The sequence below is a fragment of the Taeniopygia guttata genome, chromosome 10 (genome assembly GCF_048771995.1).
Source record: "Taeniopygia guttata chromosome 10, bTaeGut7.mat, whole genome shotgun sequence".
In the NCBI taxonomy this organism is placed as follows: domain Eukaryota; kingdom Metazoa; phylum Chordata; class Aves; order Passeriformes; family Estrildidae; genus Taeniopygia; species Taeniopygia guttata.
In genome coordinates, this window is record NC_133035.1 from 4,279,893 (window position 1) to 4,297,647 (window position 17,755).

At 41.3% G+C, this 17,755-nt stretch overlaps 3 protein-coding genes across 3 annotated transcripts; 1 reads left to right on the forward strand and 2 right to left on the reverse strand.

Annotated features, from left to right (window-relative positions):
* LOC140684799 (uncharacterized) lies at positions 1–987 on the reverse strand. Its single transcript, XM_072934002.1, has 2 exons — positions 339–987; positions 1–166 (listed from the first exon to the last, which is right to left on the reverse strand). Exons 1-2 carry the CDS (start codon positions 985–987, stop codon positions 162–164), a joined length of 654 nt encoding a protein of 217 aa, XP_072790103.1. The 3' UTR covers positions 1–161.
* On the forward strand, positions 692–5,018 carry RPS27L (ribosomal protein S27 like). The gene is given in 4 exon segments (NM_001245723.2): positions 692–717; positions 967–1,075; positions 3,329–3,439; positions 4,501–5,018. Coding segments are annotated over 4 exon segments (255 nt in total). The 5' UTR covers positions 692–711; the 3' UTR covers positions 4,530–5,018.
* Positions 5,019–5,538: 520 nt separating this feature from the next.
* Positions 5,539–14,929, reverse strand: LACTB (lactamase beta). The gene is made up of 6 exons (XM_004186070.6): positions 14,013–14,929; positions 13,048–13,114; positions 11,159–11,349; positions 10,470–10,815; positions 9,014–9,179; positions 5,539–8,487 (listed from the first exon to the last, which is right to left on the reverse strand). The coding sequence occupies exons 1-6, from the start codon at positions 14,256–14,258 to the stop codon at positions 7,941–7,943; spliced, it is 1,563 nt and encodes a 520-aa protein (XP_004186118.6). The 5' UTR covers positions 14,259–14,929; the 3' UTR covers positions 5,539–7,940.
* Positions 14,930–17,755: the final 2,826 nt, after the last annotated feature.

The window sequence follows — 17,755 nt, forward strand, 5'->3', positions numbered from 1 at the left end:
TTCATGCAATGTATCATTTACTATGAAACAACATACATATGTTCAGTTCTGGGTTCCTCAGAACAAGAAAGACAGGTAGAGGGTCCTATAGAGGCCCACAAAGATGATGAGGGGTCTGGAGCATCTCTCTTATGAGGAAAGACAGCAGGAGCTGGGCCAGTTTAGCCTAGAGAAGAGAAGATTGAGAAGAGACATAATTAATGCATATGAATAACTTCAAGGCAAGTGCCAAGAGGATTGTGCCAGACTTTTTCCAGCAGTGCCCAGTGATGTGACGAGGAGCCATAGCCATAAACTAAACCACAAAAAGTTTTGTCTCAGCATGAAGAAGAACTTACGTGAAGGCTGGCAGAGCACCGGCACAGCTGCCCAGGGAGATTGCGGAGTCTCCCTCTCTGGAGACATTCCAAAGCCACCTGGACACGTTCCTGTGTCACCTCCTCTGGGTGACCCTGCCTGGATGATCTCCAGAGGTGCCTTCCAACCCTGATTTTCTACGGTTCCGCGCCGCATGAGCGCTGATTTGGTCAGCAGGCGGCGTGAAGCCGCTGCGCTCCTAAAGGCCGCCCGCAGCCCGAGGCCGGCATCACGCGGGGCCGTGTCGGAGGGACACGCGTGACGCTCCCGCCGCGGGGCGGGGACGGGAACGGGGGTGGGCCCGCCCCGCGGCACCGGCGGGGAGCGTGCGGAAGGGGCGGCCCGGCGGCGGAGATGCCGGTGAGTTGTTCCGCCGCACCGGGCCCGGGCACCGCGGGGCTCTAACGGGGCGGGGGGTGCTGCCCGCGGTGTCCGGCGGTCGGTGCCGCCCGCGGTGTCCGGCGGCCGGTGCTGCCCTCGGTCTCGGGCGGCCGGTGCTGCCCTCGGGCCCCGCGCTGCTCCCGGAGCCGCGGGCGGCCGCCAAGGCCCGGCGGGGCAGCCCCGCGGCCGCGCTAACGCGCAGCGCGCTTCTCCTCTCGCCCCACCCAGCTGGCCAAAGACCTGGTGCATCCCTCCTTGGAGGATGAGAAGAGGAAGCACAAAAAGAAACGTCTTGTGCAGAGCCCAAACTCCTACTTTATGGATGTAAAATGTCCAGGTAAATGTTTCAAATGTTCATGCGTTATGGAAGGAGCAAAACTAATCTTTTATACTGTTCATATAACGGTTGATTATTATTTCTTATCTGAGTTTAGTTTATCTATTCTGTAGAGAAAATGGTCTGTATATTGCTTTGGATTTTTTAACAGTAAAAGTGTTTTCAATCTTTGGGAAAAGTTAATGTAAACAATCAGACTTTTCTGGAGGTCCTGGCATAAGAGCTTCTTTAGTTAAGTTTTTTCCTCTATAAAACCCTTGCAAGCAGGGAAAAACCCAACCCCCCAGGTTGACATGTATAAAAAGTGAGATTAAATGGATGCCTTAAAGTATCCATAGCACAAGTTTCAAACATAAGGCAACATTGTTTTCTTTCTTTTGTAAAATAGTTCTCAAAGAGCAACAGGAAAAACTTCTGACAAGGATCAAGGATGTAAGCAGGGATACTGCACATATACATAAAAGTAAAACATACACGACTGCCTTTATTGCACGTGCTGTTAAGAACTAAGCTGCCATCTAGCTCATATACAAGGGTTATAAGATGCTGCCTATGTCCACTTTGCAGAGGTCTTCATTACTTTGGTCCAGAGACATCTGTGTAATCAACTTCTCTTTTATAAACTAAACAATGGGATTTTGCAGCACCATGACAGGAATGTGCTCTACCAGTGAACAGCTTTTTTATTTAGCACAGGTACATGCATATTGCCCAATGTGGTAATTTCTTAGCAACTCCTGCAGCATAAGAAGGTTCTAGCAGTAAGAAAACACTTACAATAGTGATCTTCCTGACTTAGAACCAGGGAACTGTTGATGTACTCAGGTTTCCTATCCTTTCTTAGTAGCCTCGTTTTCTAAGAAGCTCTGAGACATATTCCATCTTAAAGTGAGGTAAATTTATTTAAACAACTTGAAAGTAAACTGTGGTTGCTTTTAAACAAATACAGGGTTGAAGGCTAAGCCTCTGGGGTTTTTTGGGGTTTTTTTACACTTTGTTCAAACCAGTATACATGAATGCATACACTGTGATATAGTTAGTGTCAACATAGGCCCATAGGTCATTGGTTATCTTCATTATTGTTGGGTTAATTGTTTTTTGTGTTTGAGGGATGTATGGAGCAAAGCAGTAGAGCTTCAATAATGATAGAATCCTATACACAAGGCACTGAAAATAGCAGCTGGCTTTATGTGTCCCCAGGTCAGTGGCATTGAAGTTCCTACCTTAGTAATCAAATGGGTTGGACTCATTTCCCTGCCAAACCCACAAACATTAAAAAGTCATCAACATGGAAGTTCATCTTCAACAGGGGAAACCCAAAATTTGCTGTGATTAAATTTCATCTCTTAGTAGTTTTTCACAAAGATTTGTACAGTTACTCTTTGTGATTTAAACAGAGATCTGTTTTTCTGTCTAATAGTACTTCTTCTTACCAAGCAGACCTTTTGTCACAGGACCCTGCTCACAATATGTATTCTGTCTTATATTGCTGATCCACATGTATGAAAATGCAATCTCTGCTCACCTTTACTTATTTATTTTGTATATCCACATACAGATTAAATCCTTTATAGGTTTTCTCCCTCCAAAAATAACTCTTGGCTAATTAAAAATACTTTTCAAGGGAAAAAAAATGAAAAGCAGTGAAAATCCCATTTCTAAGCCATGTAGGAGTGATCTCATCCTTTCTTGAGTTATAGAATCTATAAGTTGTAGACAAAAGCATCGCATAGGGAATTAGTGAAGTTTTTCTGTGCAAGCCTTTCCATTTAAATATGATGTTAGTTTTATAGAATGCAACCAAGCCTTACATGTACAAATTATTAAACAGAAAGCAAACACAGATTGGAACAGCAGTGTTTATATTTCCAGCTTTTGGACTTTGTCAACAGCAGTGTTCTACTGTTACAAGTTAAATATTTCTCCAGCTACATGGGTTCCTCCGTTCAGCAGAGGAGGCTAATCTGGAACTCCTGAACTTACAGGAGATGTGATAGGCAAACTAGGGCATGTCAGCCAGCAGGGCCTGTTGATTTTCATATGGGAATCGTACCAGTTCCTGTTACCCAACTCACTTTCCTATCATGTAAGCAAAGGCAAGCACTTCAGAGCACAACAATGGTTGGTTGGTGTGTTGTGTAATGAAATATAGATGCATTTTGGACAAGTGTATTTAGAGTACCTGATTCAATTAACACATAAAAAATTATGCTAGAAATACCCAGTGGAAAGTTTCATAATGTTGTTTTTCAGGATGCTACAAGATCACCACTGTCTTCAGCCATGCTCAGACAGTAGTTCTGTGTGTAGGGTGCTCAACTGTCCTGTGTCAGCCAACTGGGGGCAAAGCCAGGCTCACAGAAGGTAAGGACAATGTTACACAGCCTAACTATGCCACCTACATAAATGCATTTTATAGCCTGCAAATATTTTCCTTGGATTTTAGAAACCGATACTGGAAAACACTGATTTTGCAAATTGCTTAGAGCTGGCTAGTAGAAACATTGTTAATAGGTCCAGAATTGTGACTTTTTTTCAGATTCTTTGTTTTTATATGGTTATACACATATGCCAGGCAGCTAAACACCTACATTGTCATCAAACACACTTCATTTTAGGTGACTTGTCATTCCCTTCAGCTTCTGTAATGAATACTGCTGTTTAACTCTGAGCTGTGTTTAAAGTCTTCAAAAGCACCATCAAAGGAGTAGGGTACTTTTGCCAGGCTAGAGTTATTCTGTGCCACTGCTAGTCACTAATGGCTTGCCTGTTTGTTTTTAAACAGCCCTACTGTAAAGCAGTCCCTGGCTCAAAGAAAATTTGTTTCATATAAATTATAAGGGAACAAATAACCACTGATAATGTATATACAGATAACTTGTATAACACCATTATCTTTGAGTGCAGCCCAATTCTGGGTATGTGAAAAGCACTAGAAACACTTCAGGATTTTAAAAATGCAAAAATTAATGCAGATTTTATTAATTTCTTGTTTAAAGGGCAAAAGGTAAGCATGTATATAAATTACACATAGCAGTGCTTATGTAATGCGCTACTACACAGGGGTAGTAAATGTGAGAATACCTGAAGTAAGGCTGTTGAGCAGCTGAAATGGTAACAATACACATAGCAGCTGTTTCAGTTTGGGGTTTGTTTCACTAAGGGATGGAACAGTAGACTGAAATTTTTAAAGGCATCTGGAAGAAAATAAATAGTGCATCATAATCTTATTTTGAGTTGCATGTCAGCCATGTTGTTCAGGTTGAGCTAGAGAAGACTAACAGTGTTAAATCTTTACGTCTTATGGTACATGAAATTTAAATTTAATCCAAGAATTTTTCTACTTACATTGGATGGACAATTTTTCCAGGCAGTCTAACAATTTAAGAACTATTCATATCTCTACTCACATGATTTCTTTGCAGGCTGTTCATTTAGAAGAAAGCAACACTGAACAGTTCAGCATGTGATTTTTGGATCTCTGTTCCTGAAAGCCTTACCAGTTTAAAAATGCCTGCTACAAGAACAATGTAATTATGATTGATTTTGTACAAATTACACTACTACTTCTCACTAATCTGCTAATTCTCACTAATCTGCTGGAATCTCTTTTTCAATAAATGATCTGAAGTGCAGGTTTTTCCTGTAAGTTTGCAGACAACCGAGCTCTATTTGCTCTATTTTTATAATTTTATGTTTAAACAATAAAAACCTTGGACTTCCTGCATCCTTCCCCTTGCTGATCATAAACTACAGCAGTGTAATGCATACAGTGACAGAAACTGCTTTAAAAATGCATTTTGTGTATTTTATTACTGCAGCTACCATAACTGCAAGGGTTGCAAAAGCTAGATAAGATTTAAAATGGCTCATTTGCTTTCAGCGTTGCTGTAGTCCCTTCCCCCTCTTGGGCAATATGGTGATAAATAAAAATGAAAAGTTACTCACCTCTGTTCAGCAGCTGTTTCTTTGGAATGCATGGATTTTCCCTCCTGTTAATTTGATCTCAAGACTGCACTTGGTACTTTAAACTGATATGTCTATCCAAAAAAAAAAAAAAAGTCCTTTGCAAAGCACTGAAAACATGCAGTATAGAAAAGGCAACTGGCACATAAGCAATTGTATGTCATGGAACTACACTAAGAGGTGTGAATATTATTTAGGCACGTGCATATTGTTAGTATTAAATACTGGCATTTAATAATTGCCTTCTTGCAATAAGGAAAATGGTTTAATTAGTTTTTGAAAGCTGTATCTTCCTAAATGGCTGGTAAAAATGGATTTATCTTATTTTATTAAATAATATCTCAAGTTATGTATCAACAGCTCTTTAAAAGTATCAGGTGTCTTGGTGAGCTGATTATTATTGGGATTTTCTAATTAGCCAGTATTCTTTTTATGACACTGAAAACTCGTACATTTCTAGTCAGTAAAATAAACCAAAAACCTGATAGTACAATTGGTTGAATTTGCAAGGTAAGTTTTATTTCTGTTATTTCAAACAGCAAACATGTAATTACCATATGCAGAAGGAGGTGTTTGATACAGAAACAGGTGTACCAATGGAATACACATGCCTTCTAAGAAAAATGGGTTTATGTCAGTGCCACTCACAACAAAGGTTCACTCACAAGTAAGTTTATCATGAAAGCTGCTCTTAATTGACCAGACATAGTTTAGTTAGTTTCCCATGCACAATGCCAGCCCATCAAATTATTTGTTTTAGAACAAAGATCAAAGTGGCAATATTAATTGTGACCTGAATATATAGGCTAAGGCCAGACTGATTCCTAGTCTCTGGTAACTCTGCCTTCTCTACCCTAAAAGATAAGAACTCATGATTAATTTAATACCAAAGCAGAGACTGTCAGGGACCCATTTTATTCCAGGTGCTAGAAGATGAAATGGTTGGATACTCTTGAGATAAAGACAATACATTATTAATGAATAAAAAAGTGAAATTTTGGTGAGTGGGCCAGAAACCCTAAGCAAACAATTTTTAAGGTACAATAATGATTGTAATTATGAAGAATATACTAAACTAGTCTTATTAGCTCCAATTAAAAATGTAGGTAAAACACTGACCCCTCAAAATACTAAATTTCCCAGTTTCTTAGTCTTGGGTAATAAATATTACCATAGGCATAGTGAGAACAGGTATGGCAGCATGCTGTATCATCAGAGGGCAGGTAACAACTGTGAAGATAATACTAAAAGCAATAGTTTGGGAAAGAGACAGGTAGGGCTATCTCCAGCTAGCTGCTAACCAAGACACCTTGCCCCTTAAATTCAGAGAAGCAGAGCTGCTAAGCAGTGCAGGAAAGGAAGTATTGAAACCTTTCCTGAAAGATTCTTCTCTTTTGTCTCAGCCTGGAAGTACTGTCTAATGTAACTGCAGGGAAAGTGAGGTGGGGGTAAATCTTTGACATGACAGAGATCTTCCATGCCATTATGAAATATATAAAATGGACACTTCAGATGCTACTTTATTCCCACTGTGAAACTGAAGATTAGAAACTCTCAGACCTCTAGTCCCATGTTCAACTTTGGACTCACTTCAAGAAGGGCATTGAGGAGCTGGAGCATGTCCAGAGAAAGGCAGTGGACATTCTTTCTTTCTCTGGGGGAAGGGTCTGGCCACAAATCTGACAAGAAGCTGAAGGATCCTGGAGAAAAGGGGTGGCCTTATCACTCTCCACAACTCCCTGACAGGAGGCTGGAGCCAGGGGGCTGGCCTTTTCTCACAGGGAACAGGTGAAAGGACAAGAGGACACGGCCTCAAGCTGTACCAGGTGAGGTTCAGGTTGGATAACAGGAAGAAATTTCTGCACAGAAAGGGTGATCAGGCAGTGGAAGAAGCTGCCCACGGAGGTGGTGGAGTTCCCACCCCTGAATGCAGCACTTAGAGCTGTGCTGCAGCTGCCATGGCTGTGTTTGGTTGGTCTACTCCTGGCTTCAAGAATGGACTTGGAGCTGTATTGAGCTATTTGAGTTCCTAATTCCTGTTTGCAAGGGAATATCTAGGCTATAGAATACAGTGCCATTTCTGGCTACCAAGTTAGCATGTGTATCACTCAAAAACAATGGGACAGTTTGACAGCTTGCCACATTGTACTATTTGGGTGGATTTGATTCTAGAAATAATCCCTTTATTGCAACAGTAAACTAATTCCACACATTCTGTGTCCAATAAAAATGGATGAAAGAACATCTAAATAACAAAAAGAATTTTACTTACATTGCTCTAGATTAATTATTTTCTAGTTCTCAATCCACAGCTCTGATAACGGCCTGCTTCTGGTATAAATCTGCATTCTGGAGGTAGCTTCAAGGTTTGGGTTTTGTTGGTTTTTTAAGCAGGTAAGGGAAGTGGTATGTGAAAACAAAAAGCAATGGTGACACAATTTTTCTTTAAGAAGTAATACTGAATAGTTTTGGCAGACAAACTGTGAGAATAACAAGCAACATATTTGTGTGCTCAAATCAAGATGTGAAATTTTTCAAAAGGTTAACATTCAAGGTAGATAATTTGTACCTTAGTGCAAAAAAAAAAAAAAAAAAAAAAGGCTATTTTTTCATCTTGGTCAAGTGTTTCACTAGTTGGTAAAAATAACCTGCTTATATAATGATAATTTACACAGGTACTACAGAAAGTCACCCTTGATTGTTACATTCTCATTTTCTGTAAGTTAGAAACTTCCCTGAGAGATAAATTCCAGTTAGACATAAGTTTAGCACCACTAGCGGAGGTTAATTAAGTGAATTTTTTATGTTTTTCTTCCCATATTCTTAGTGAACTTGAAGTCTAATTCCACCCTTCTCCCTTTGTTTTTCAGTACAGTGAGTTCAGTCCCATACATCTCTTTTAGTCTATGCATTGTGCCCGTTTCTCTTTATCGAATTCCCTCGCGATCTTTAAGGCAGTGCTGTTGAGCGAAACCGACTGCATGTTACAGATAATGGTGACAATGACTCCTCTGGGAGGGGCCACTGGCCAAGCACCCACAGCACCTTCAGGCTCCAGCTCTTCAGGCAGGATGAGGAGGACACTGCTGGCCCCCACGGCGCCCCCGGTATGAGATGCGTAGTGCCTCTGCTGCCTGCAGCAGCCGTACTGCTGGTTCTTCTCTACCACAGCCCAAGCCATGGCGTACTTGCCATCCCTGTCCCACGACACTTCTGTTTTGGGCACTGGAGTCCACATCATTGCAACTGTGCTTGGCTTGAGGTACCCTGGAAGAAGTCTGCCATTCTTGTTTTTAAATTGTCCGGCTTGATAACTGTACAACAAGGCATTTCCAAATTTCAGGAGGTCACCTACTGATGACAGGAAGCCACCACCAGCCCACTTGTAAGAGTTGTCCACATACGGTGCATTTACCAGCCGTCCCTTTTTGTTGTAAATGTAACACCTAAAATTCAAGAAAATTCGACTTGTCATTCTTATGGACTATGCACAATGATTTTAAGCTGCTCTGCTTAAAAGAGCAAACTAAGCACGTATTAGCTTGTTCTTGCAAACATTTAAAGGGTTTTTAAAACACATTTTAAAAATCTATTGACTGCAGAAAAATCAACAAATAATTCAGACAGAAGAACAAAAATTAAGGTGACTTAGGTTAGAAGCTTAACTTCAATAAAAGTACTAATCCTTCTGCTTAATCTTAGGATATACTAAGAATAAAGACTCCACTCACCTCCCATATTCACACTTAGAACTAGAAATATTTAATTCTTATTCTGTAATTTTACATGCTAATTACAGAACTTATACCATGGCATTGGAACCAGCTACCTGAGTAATGCTGAGGTAACATACAACACTTCATTCAAATGTCTGGCAAAAGAAAAATCACACATTCTTAATTAAGCTATCTTAATTAAAATAGAAAGGACAACAGTTGTTGTGGAAAAATTAAGAGTTCCACCCCTGTTTACCTTGCTCTGTTATATATCATTGCTTCATTATCATCTAGGACAGTTGACAGCATATCCAAATCACGAAACATTTTCAGCATATAATCTGTAAATTTTTGTCCTGAAGCTCTCTCCACAACAGCACTTAAGAGAGTAAAGCCATATGTTGAGTACAAGAACTGACTACCTTGAAGAAAGTAGTGAGAAAGGGAAAAAAACCCACATTAATTGCTTAAATGGAATCATATGTGCAAATAAATATATATAGCAATTAATAATCAACCATTGTTAATCCTAGGCCTAGGAAATTCTGCACTGCAGCAGACACACATCCTGCTAAGAGAACAGCACTAAAATCTTCCAGAGATCTCTATGTACAGCTGGATTTCATGCCAAGATGTCAACACTAACATTTAACATCCTTTCCAGGAGATTTACCACATCAGGTCTAACAAGGATGTCTGGATTTGGAAAGCTGACACAAGCCATAAAGTTACTGCTTAAAAGATGATCAGCTACTGTGACTTGTTTGTGTGTTCATACCCTGGAGAAGGGAGAAAACCAGCAGTACTCACATTTTTCAAGGGTATTCATTACTTTTAACACAGTGTTTCTAGTTCTAGAATATCCCAAAAGATTATACAAACACCAGCATGTATATTATTTAAGACAATAGAATTTATTTACAAAACAATGTTTCATTTTTAAAAAATCTCATCCTTGTGCTAATGCTTTCTGTGAAACATTTACATATCAAGCAACTGCTGAAGTGCCTACAGTTGAGGCAGATCTCTTACTTGAAGTGGTTCCTAGAGCTCTCCAAAATGGTGAGTGTTTAACTTCACCCTCTTTCTACCCCTCTTCCCTTAAATGCACATTATTTACTATTTATCAGCAATGCATATAATTTACCTTAACCTAACATTTAAAATTTACACCTGAAGTCCTCAAAGTCCTCTCTAGACCTAATATAAATAATCCAAACAATAAATTACTTCAGTAATTCTGTGATTCTATGGGGGTTTTTGTAGATTTTTTTAAGGTCTGATTTAGTACCTCAGTAAATTTTTTTGCTTTTGATTCCTATCTAGAAGCCCCAGAACATGACTACAGCAAGTTGGTATTTGCTTACAAAATACTTTGTAGATACAAATTTGTTACCAGAATTATCTTCTGCTTCAGCATTTATAAATCCACTAACTGGTATGTTTCAGAACACTTACTGCTCCTGGGAGAAAAGTTTTATACATAAATATTACATGACCAGACAGTTTGTGCAGAACAGACCAAATACTTCTCTGTTGAGCTTTTAATGGGACATGTGAACTAAAACAAAAAAGGAAGAGAAGCAGAACAAACCAAAACCCCCACATAAACACTCTTCACTGGACTCTATTATCACCATTACATGTAAAACTATTTTAAATAAAACTCTCACCAGAAGAGCAAATTTTGGTCTGCATTAATAGAAACTCACCTGGTTTAAAGAATAAAGGATCATTTTTAAATATCTTCAGTGATTCAATCACACTTTCAAATTTTTCCTTCAAATAATACTCTTCCTGTTCAAACTCCTTGTTGTTCCTGCCAGGCTTTGAATTTCGGCTCTTTGTCTCACTATCATGTTCTTTCTTCTGTTTAACATTGTCAGTGTTTTCAAGCCCTTTACCTTCTTTTGCTTTTTGTTCTTTATCCTGATGGGATTTTGCTAGCTTAAGTGCTCTGTTTGCCTTTTCCTTTTCTTCTTTTACTTTTGTAATATCTTTTTCATAGTGACGGATCCCACTCAAGTGTGAAACTAACTGTCTTGTGGTAATAGTGACCTAGGTAGACAGAATAATGTGAGCTCTCTTCATTAAAAGACAAACAATAAATCACTGAAAAAGTAACATTCACCATGACAAAGAACAGACAAAGGTACAAGACATTTTAAATATCACATATTAAACACAGTATTAAAAAAAAAAAGTATATATGTGGACATACACACTTGATATAAAAGTGAAGATCCAAATATGCTTTTTTGAGCAGGAGCCATCAGTACTTGTCTAGATGATTTTGAATGTTTTGTAGGACTAGGTCAAGATCAGGTACCTGCACACAGATAGCTATGTAGTGACAGGAACAAAAACTGAAGAAAACTCTTACCAATAAACAATTACATACCTTTTCACCCTCATAGACCTTTTCTGGAAATTCAGGGACATATTTCTGCACTGGAGCATCTAAATCCAGCTTTCCCTCTTCCCAGAGTTTAGCAACAGCCATCATTGTCAGACACTTGCTGATGCTGGCGATGCGCATGACGGTCTCTGGCTTGCACACCACACGATTCTCTACATCAGCATAGCCCAGACCTGTAAGGAAATAAAAACACTCTGCTAAGTCCTTTGCACAGAGACATGTTGAACTAATTATATGCCATTAATTAGATTTACTGGCCCTTTAAAATATTTTTCCTCCAGCTAAACTGGGATCCAAAGCATTGGACGATCCCAGCCTCTGCTTCAATTCAGTCAATAACATTTTGCTGTAGTAGTAGCAGTTAATCAGAGCCCATTGGATGAGACAATGGCATCTCAAATTGCTGATTAAGACTATAACAAACATAATGATAAATGAGATTGAAGACTAAGCCAAAATTTACACTCCTCCTGAGGTCAAATATTCAGTGTAGAAAACCCAAAAAGACCAAAATCTAGACTGTAAAATAACTGCCCAGCAGTCAAAAACACTCCTTTTACTGTTCTGAATTAATGACTGAAGCAGTAAAGGTCTTGTTTTATCAATACAGAAACTGAGAGAGGAAATCAGAAATTCATGCCAATTACCTAAGCTGTAAGGTGTCACAGAACTGAGGTGTTACTATGTTTCAACATCACTCAGCATGACTTCAATTAAAATACAGTTAACAGTCTCTGTAACAGTGTTTTCCTATGTAACCAACCCACAAGGCTGGTAGCAAGAACTGGAATTAATAAGTCACTATCAAGCTGCCAAACTAGGCTTCAGTTTGAGCTAGGTTTGAAGAAAGTGCAAATGATGTTGCAGCATAAAAGCAAGAAAATGCAGCAATGACATGTTTGCAGTACAAGAAAGGCCTGCAAGCAACACACCTCTGTCTGTATAAAACTGTAGTCTAATAATGAACTGCTCAGGGGAAAACCTCAAACCTTGACAAAGTACAGGAAATAAAACAGATTATTGCCATTTACCCAAGACCCTTTCTCTTATATAGTTGCTACTAAAGTGCCTGGTGCCTGTTAATGCAGATTATTTCCCCCCTGTGAAAACACCTTCCAAACCTCACACTGTTCCCATCAGCAAGAAAACAGGTTCAGAACTGTGATCACAGAATATATGCAATTTACACCTGTTCCTACTTTGCTCCCCATGGAGGAGGAGACCCAAACATCCCAGAATTGGTTGTTTTGAAACTCAGGAAAATGTTTCTGAGAACAGACACACATTTTGATGAGTTTTTTAAAAATATCATATGTCTACATGATAGAAGTACTAACAGACTCTACTTAGAACTAAACTGTGTAACCAGAAAAATCAATTGCAACTTCTGAAAGGATAACACCTGTTAAATCCCAGTACCTTCCCAATAAAACTACACCTCAGCCCACAAACAGGTCACCAAATGTGAGCCCTTATTCCTTTGCCTAGTAAGCAAGTTCCTGTGGGGAGAACAGTTCTTTACCTCCTACACAGAGTGCTACCAGACCACTGTACAGCTTTATGCCCAGGGCACACTGAAAGGTTAATCTGAAAAATTAATGGAAGAAAGGTTCTCCAGTCTAACTGTTGAGACATACTAGCATATTCAGGAAGTCAACAAATCATCAATTGCTGGAAATAACTGACGTTTACCAAGGAAGGTGTCATTTGATACTCCCTAACACCCATTTCTGGCTACTGTCCAGAGATGGGACATCAAGTAGACAAAATCCCAGTCTGATTTAGACAAGATTAGCTTGTCTGAATTGTTCATTTTTTAAATGTTCATCAGTTCTTGACAGCATGCAAAACTACTACTCCCGTATACTAACCTTCTGACCAGACTTCCTTTCCGTCTACAGAAACTCCAACTAATATCCCGGGGATTCCTGCTTCATCCTGCAAAAAACAAAATGGACAGAAGACATTTAGAAGGATATTTAAGTAGAAAAACACCTCCTCCCAAGCCCTTGAACTGAAAAAGCTACAAAAACCCTACAAACAAACCTGCTTATTGTTGCCAAATTATAACTGAAATTTTGTTATGTACCAGTTTGGTTGAACTGGTACAAACTGCTTTTGCAAAGCTGACATTCTAACTCAGCTATGAGGAAAACCATGCCTAACAAGAATAACAAGGTAATATTTTTGTTTTAATAATTCAATTAAATTACTGAAGAGAACATGCAAAAGAGACAAAACATGACCGATAATATGCAACCAGCAAACAGCATCACCTACTGGCAGGCAAGATTTCAAAAAAGCTTCAGCTGGATTTTCGAAGTAACTACAACGTGCTTTTTAAACAGAATCACAGACTATCCTGAGTTGGAAGGCTCTCACAAGGATCTTAGAGGCCAACTCCCGGCCCTGCACAGAACTCCAACAATGCCTGAGAGCGTGAGTCAAACCTCGAGCTCTGTCAGGCTTGCGAGCCGCGACCACATACCTGGGAGCCTGTTCAGTGTCTGACCACCCTCTAAGTAAAAAACTTTTCCTAATACCACCTCAACTTCTCCCGACACGATTTCCTGGTATTCCCCGGTCACAGAAACGCAGAGATCCGTGCCTGCCCCTGCGCTTCCCCTCACGAGGAAGCTGCAGCCCGCAGCGAGGTCTTTCCTGCCGGCTGACCCAAGCGCCCTCGGACGGCTCTCGCCTCTCCTCCCCACAGCCTTTAAGGCCCTCCCGTGCTCTCAGGATACCCCATCCTGTGCCACGCTTCCATACACCCTTGTATCGAGCTGGCACAAGCGGCGCCAGCACCGGCACCTGCAGCGGTGCCCCCGCTCCGCACCTTGATCCTCCGCACCAGGTCCCTGCTCCTCTCCACGGCCGCGCCGAAGCCGCGCGGGCACGGCGGCTTCTCCTCCCGCCCGCCCTCAGCCTCGTCTCCCGCCGGCGCCGCCCGAACGCCCAGAGCCAGCCCCAGCGCCAGCCCCCAGCCCCAGGGCCGCGGCCCGGCCCCGCCGCCCGCCCCGCGGGGCACCGGGAGCCGCGCGGGGGCCGCCGCCCGCCGCAGGGCCCGCGCCAGGCCCGCCATGGCCGGGCGGACGCGGCAGCACCGGGCCACAGGCGCCGCCTCGCCGGGCCGAGCCCCGAGCGCATCGAGCGGGACGGGCCCCGGCGGGGCCTGCGGCGGCCGGCGCGGGCAGCACGGGCGGCACTCGGGCCGCTGCCCCGGGCTCGGCGCGACAAACGGAATCGCGGGAACGATGAGGCTGGAAAAGACCTCTGAGATCAGCCAGTCCAGCCTGTGACCGAGCGCCACCGTATCAACCGGACTGCAGCACCGAGTGCAGCGTCCGCTCTTGAACACCTCCGGGGTCGGGACTCCCAACACCTTCCCGGTCAGCCTATTCCGATTTTACTCTTTCAGTGATAAAATTCTTCCTACTGCCCATCTTAAACGTCCCCTGGCGTAGCTTAAGACTGTGTCCTCTCATCGTGTCACTTGTTGTGTGGGGGTAAAGTCCAACCCCCAGCTGGGTACACCCTCCTGCTGCAGGGAGTTGTAGAGGGCAATAAGGTCTCCCCAGAATCTCCTTTTCTCCAGGCTAAACACCCCCAGCTCCCTCATCTCATCAGACTTGTGCTCCAGACCTTTCCCCATCTCCGTTGTCCTTTTTAGGACACACCTCAGTGTCTTCTTGTCTTGAAGGGCACAGAACTGGCACTTAAGAGGCACTTGAGAGGTGGCCTCACCAGCACCAGGTACAGGGGACTTAGAGCTGGTTCTTTAGTTAACCACCAAAAGCCATCAGCTAAAGAACTAAAGAACTAGCTCTAAGCACGTGGTCCATGTGCAGTTACAGGTGCTATTTGGCAAAATGAGCTAAACCCCTGTCAATCCTCCCCAAAGACTTATTCTTTGAAAAGAAAGGTTTTTGAATCAGAGCCCCAGCAGGCTCAGCACCACTTACTCTTCCTCCTGATGGCAGTGAAGTTGTAACTCCTACCAGCACCAACATGGCTCTGACAAAATAACCTGGTATTAACCAACACTTTCATTGCTCTGATGCGTAGGAAAAAGGTAGAGAAGGTGTAGAATACTTTAAGTCACAAAATAATTTCTTAACTCTGCACTCCCCAGCAAATGTTTGCAGAATCAAATGAAAAAAACCTGCTGCTAAATGTATGCCAGACTGAAGTACAGCAAGCTGGGCTAAGACCCAGCTAAAACCTCTTAAATGCAAGATGACCATATTTGAACTAGGTTTGTCAGGAATTACAGTAGGTTAGTCTTCCAGAACTGCTGAAGTGTCAAGTTTCAGCCTAGAAAAGTGTGGATGGAACAGCTGGCATATGGAGAGTTCTAGAAGGACAGACTCCCCACTTCTGCTTACGAGTATGGCTCACTTCTTCGAGATGCTAACCTGGGGATTTCAATCTTCTTCATGTCCAATGATCTCAAAAATGGCAGGATTTGGCAGCATGTCAGGCCAAATAGCTTTCATGTGGGAAGTCAAATGCAGACCAGATGCTACCCTTTCCACTGCAGACATTTATTGCTCATTAGTATTTTCTCAATAAAACTCCATTGCTTATCACAGTACAACTTCATACCCAACTGGTACAAGATGATGTATTTACCTTCTTGTAACTCATTTTCACGGTGTTAAACTGTCTCTGGAAGCATTTTGCAGCAGGATTCTCTGCATTCCTACATTAACCTGCTCAGCATGAACACTCTTTGACATGACACTTTGGAATGGGCCAGAAACAGAGCTTGCCATTTTCCTCTGATTGCCTTAATGAAGAGCTTTGTGCTAAGTCCAGTAGCACAACCTGGCCTATTGTTATCTGTTTTATCTTCCTCTAAACTGCTGGGTTTGCTAACTTTGAGCTGAGGTATCAGGCTTACAATGTTTTGAGGATTTTCTACTCTTTTTCTTCTGATAGCAATAGAAAATGAGGACAGCAAGCACTAGGCTGATCCAATTCTAATTTTATAAAAAAGACATTTCTTCCATTTTTGTCCATCAGTGACTCAGAAATACAGGCACAAAGTCTCATCTATAATACATCTTTATGTAACATAACCAGAAAAGTCAATCTGGAGATCCCTCTGGCATGGTGGAAAAATATCCAGATGATCAGTTTAATACTAAACCAGCTGATTTTCCCCCTGCTCTGCCTCCTTGCCAGGCTATACTTGCTGGATTTGTGTTGAGATATGCCTTACTCAGATGATAAAGAATGGTGTGAGACAATGGGTGTCTCAGCAAGGCAGGGCTGTGCTCACTCACCTCCACTTGGGCCCAGTTCTGGAGTCTCACCATCAAGAATCCCTTAAGGTTTTAGTGCCTCTAAGACAAACACCAAATGCTCAATAATACAAGATCTCCAAACAAAGTGCTGGTGTATCTTCCCAATTATCTTGCTCTTTGGTTGTATGCCACAGCATTCACTGGCTTTTTCATAACACTGTGATGATGTGAGCTGGGGAACAGGAAGGTGGGCAGCAGCTTTTGTGCTGCTCTGCAGTGCTGTAGCCCCCCAGCAAAAGGTACAATATGCTCACTCTGCTGCTGATGGTCACCAGTTTGTGGAAACATCAGGCATTTGCAAACTGTGAGGCTTCAACATTTCCTAAAACACAACTCTTGGGGTAAAAAAAAAATAAAAAAATCAGGAATTCTGAAAACAACTTCATCACTTCTGCCAGTCCTCCATTTCAGCAAATGCTTTGTGGATTCTGATGTCTCAGCAATAATAACAGATGTTATTATGGCTGTTCCTGATTGTAGGTCTGGACTTTGATCACATTATTTTTTGCTATGATGATCTCATTTACTTTTCTAGTTCACTGACAAACTCTGCAGTGACACGCCCCTAAAATGTAACCCTTCCATTGAAAAAACAGGTAATGTTTTTAACAAACAACATGAAAGGTTTGAAAGGTAGAAAACAAGTGATCAGTATTCCCTTGATAAAGTGCTGGTCAGACCTGAAATCATGAGCACATCTCTGCTCTTTCGTATTATTAAACACCGTTTGTAACTGCCACAGACCCAGACTGAAGCTCGTAGGATGAATGTCAGGAAAGGGCTCTTAAAAATTAAGAAAGTAGTAGTGTAAGGAAGTTACTTTGTTTTCTTTTTTGGATTTTTTGTGAAACAATGAAATGGTCCATTAATCCAATGGATTCCCATTATTCCAACTGGATTCCAATAATTAAAGACTAACTTCTGTAAAGATTTCTGGACCTAAAAGTGTTGAATCTATTGGAATATAATTAACAGACAAGAGCTGAAGTTGTCAAAAAGGACATATTTATATTTGTACTAGATAAAATGAAGAAAAATAGGAAAACAGCAATTAAAAATACTATCTATGTATACATAGATATGTGGAAAATTTATGTTGATGGAAAATGCAAAGAGTGAAGGGATAACAATTACCTTGATCAAGCCTGATGTTTCTACTCTCGGCACAGGAAGGAAATAAAATACCCAAATTATTTCTGAATTAGAAAAGAAGATAAATAAAGGGAATATTAGATGTAGAGAGAAATCAAGCTCTGCTTTCTCTCTCTTT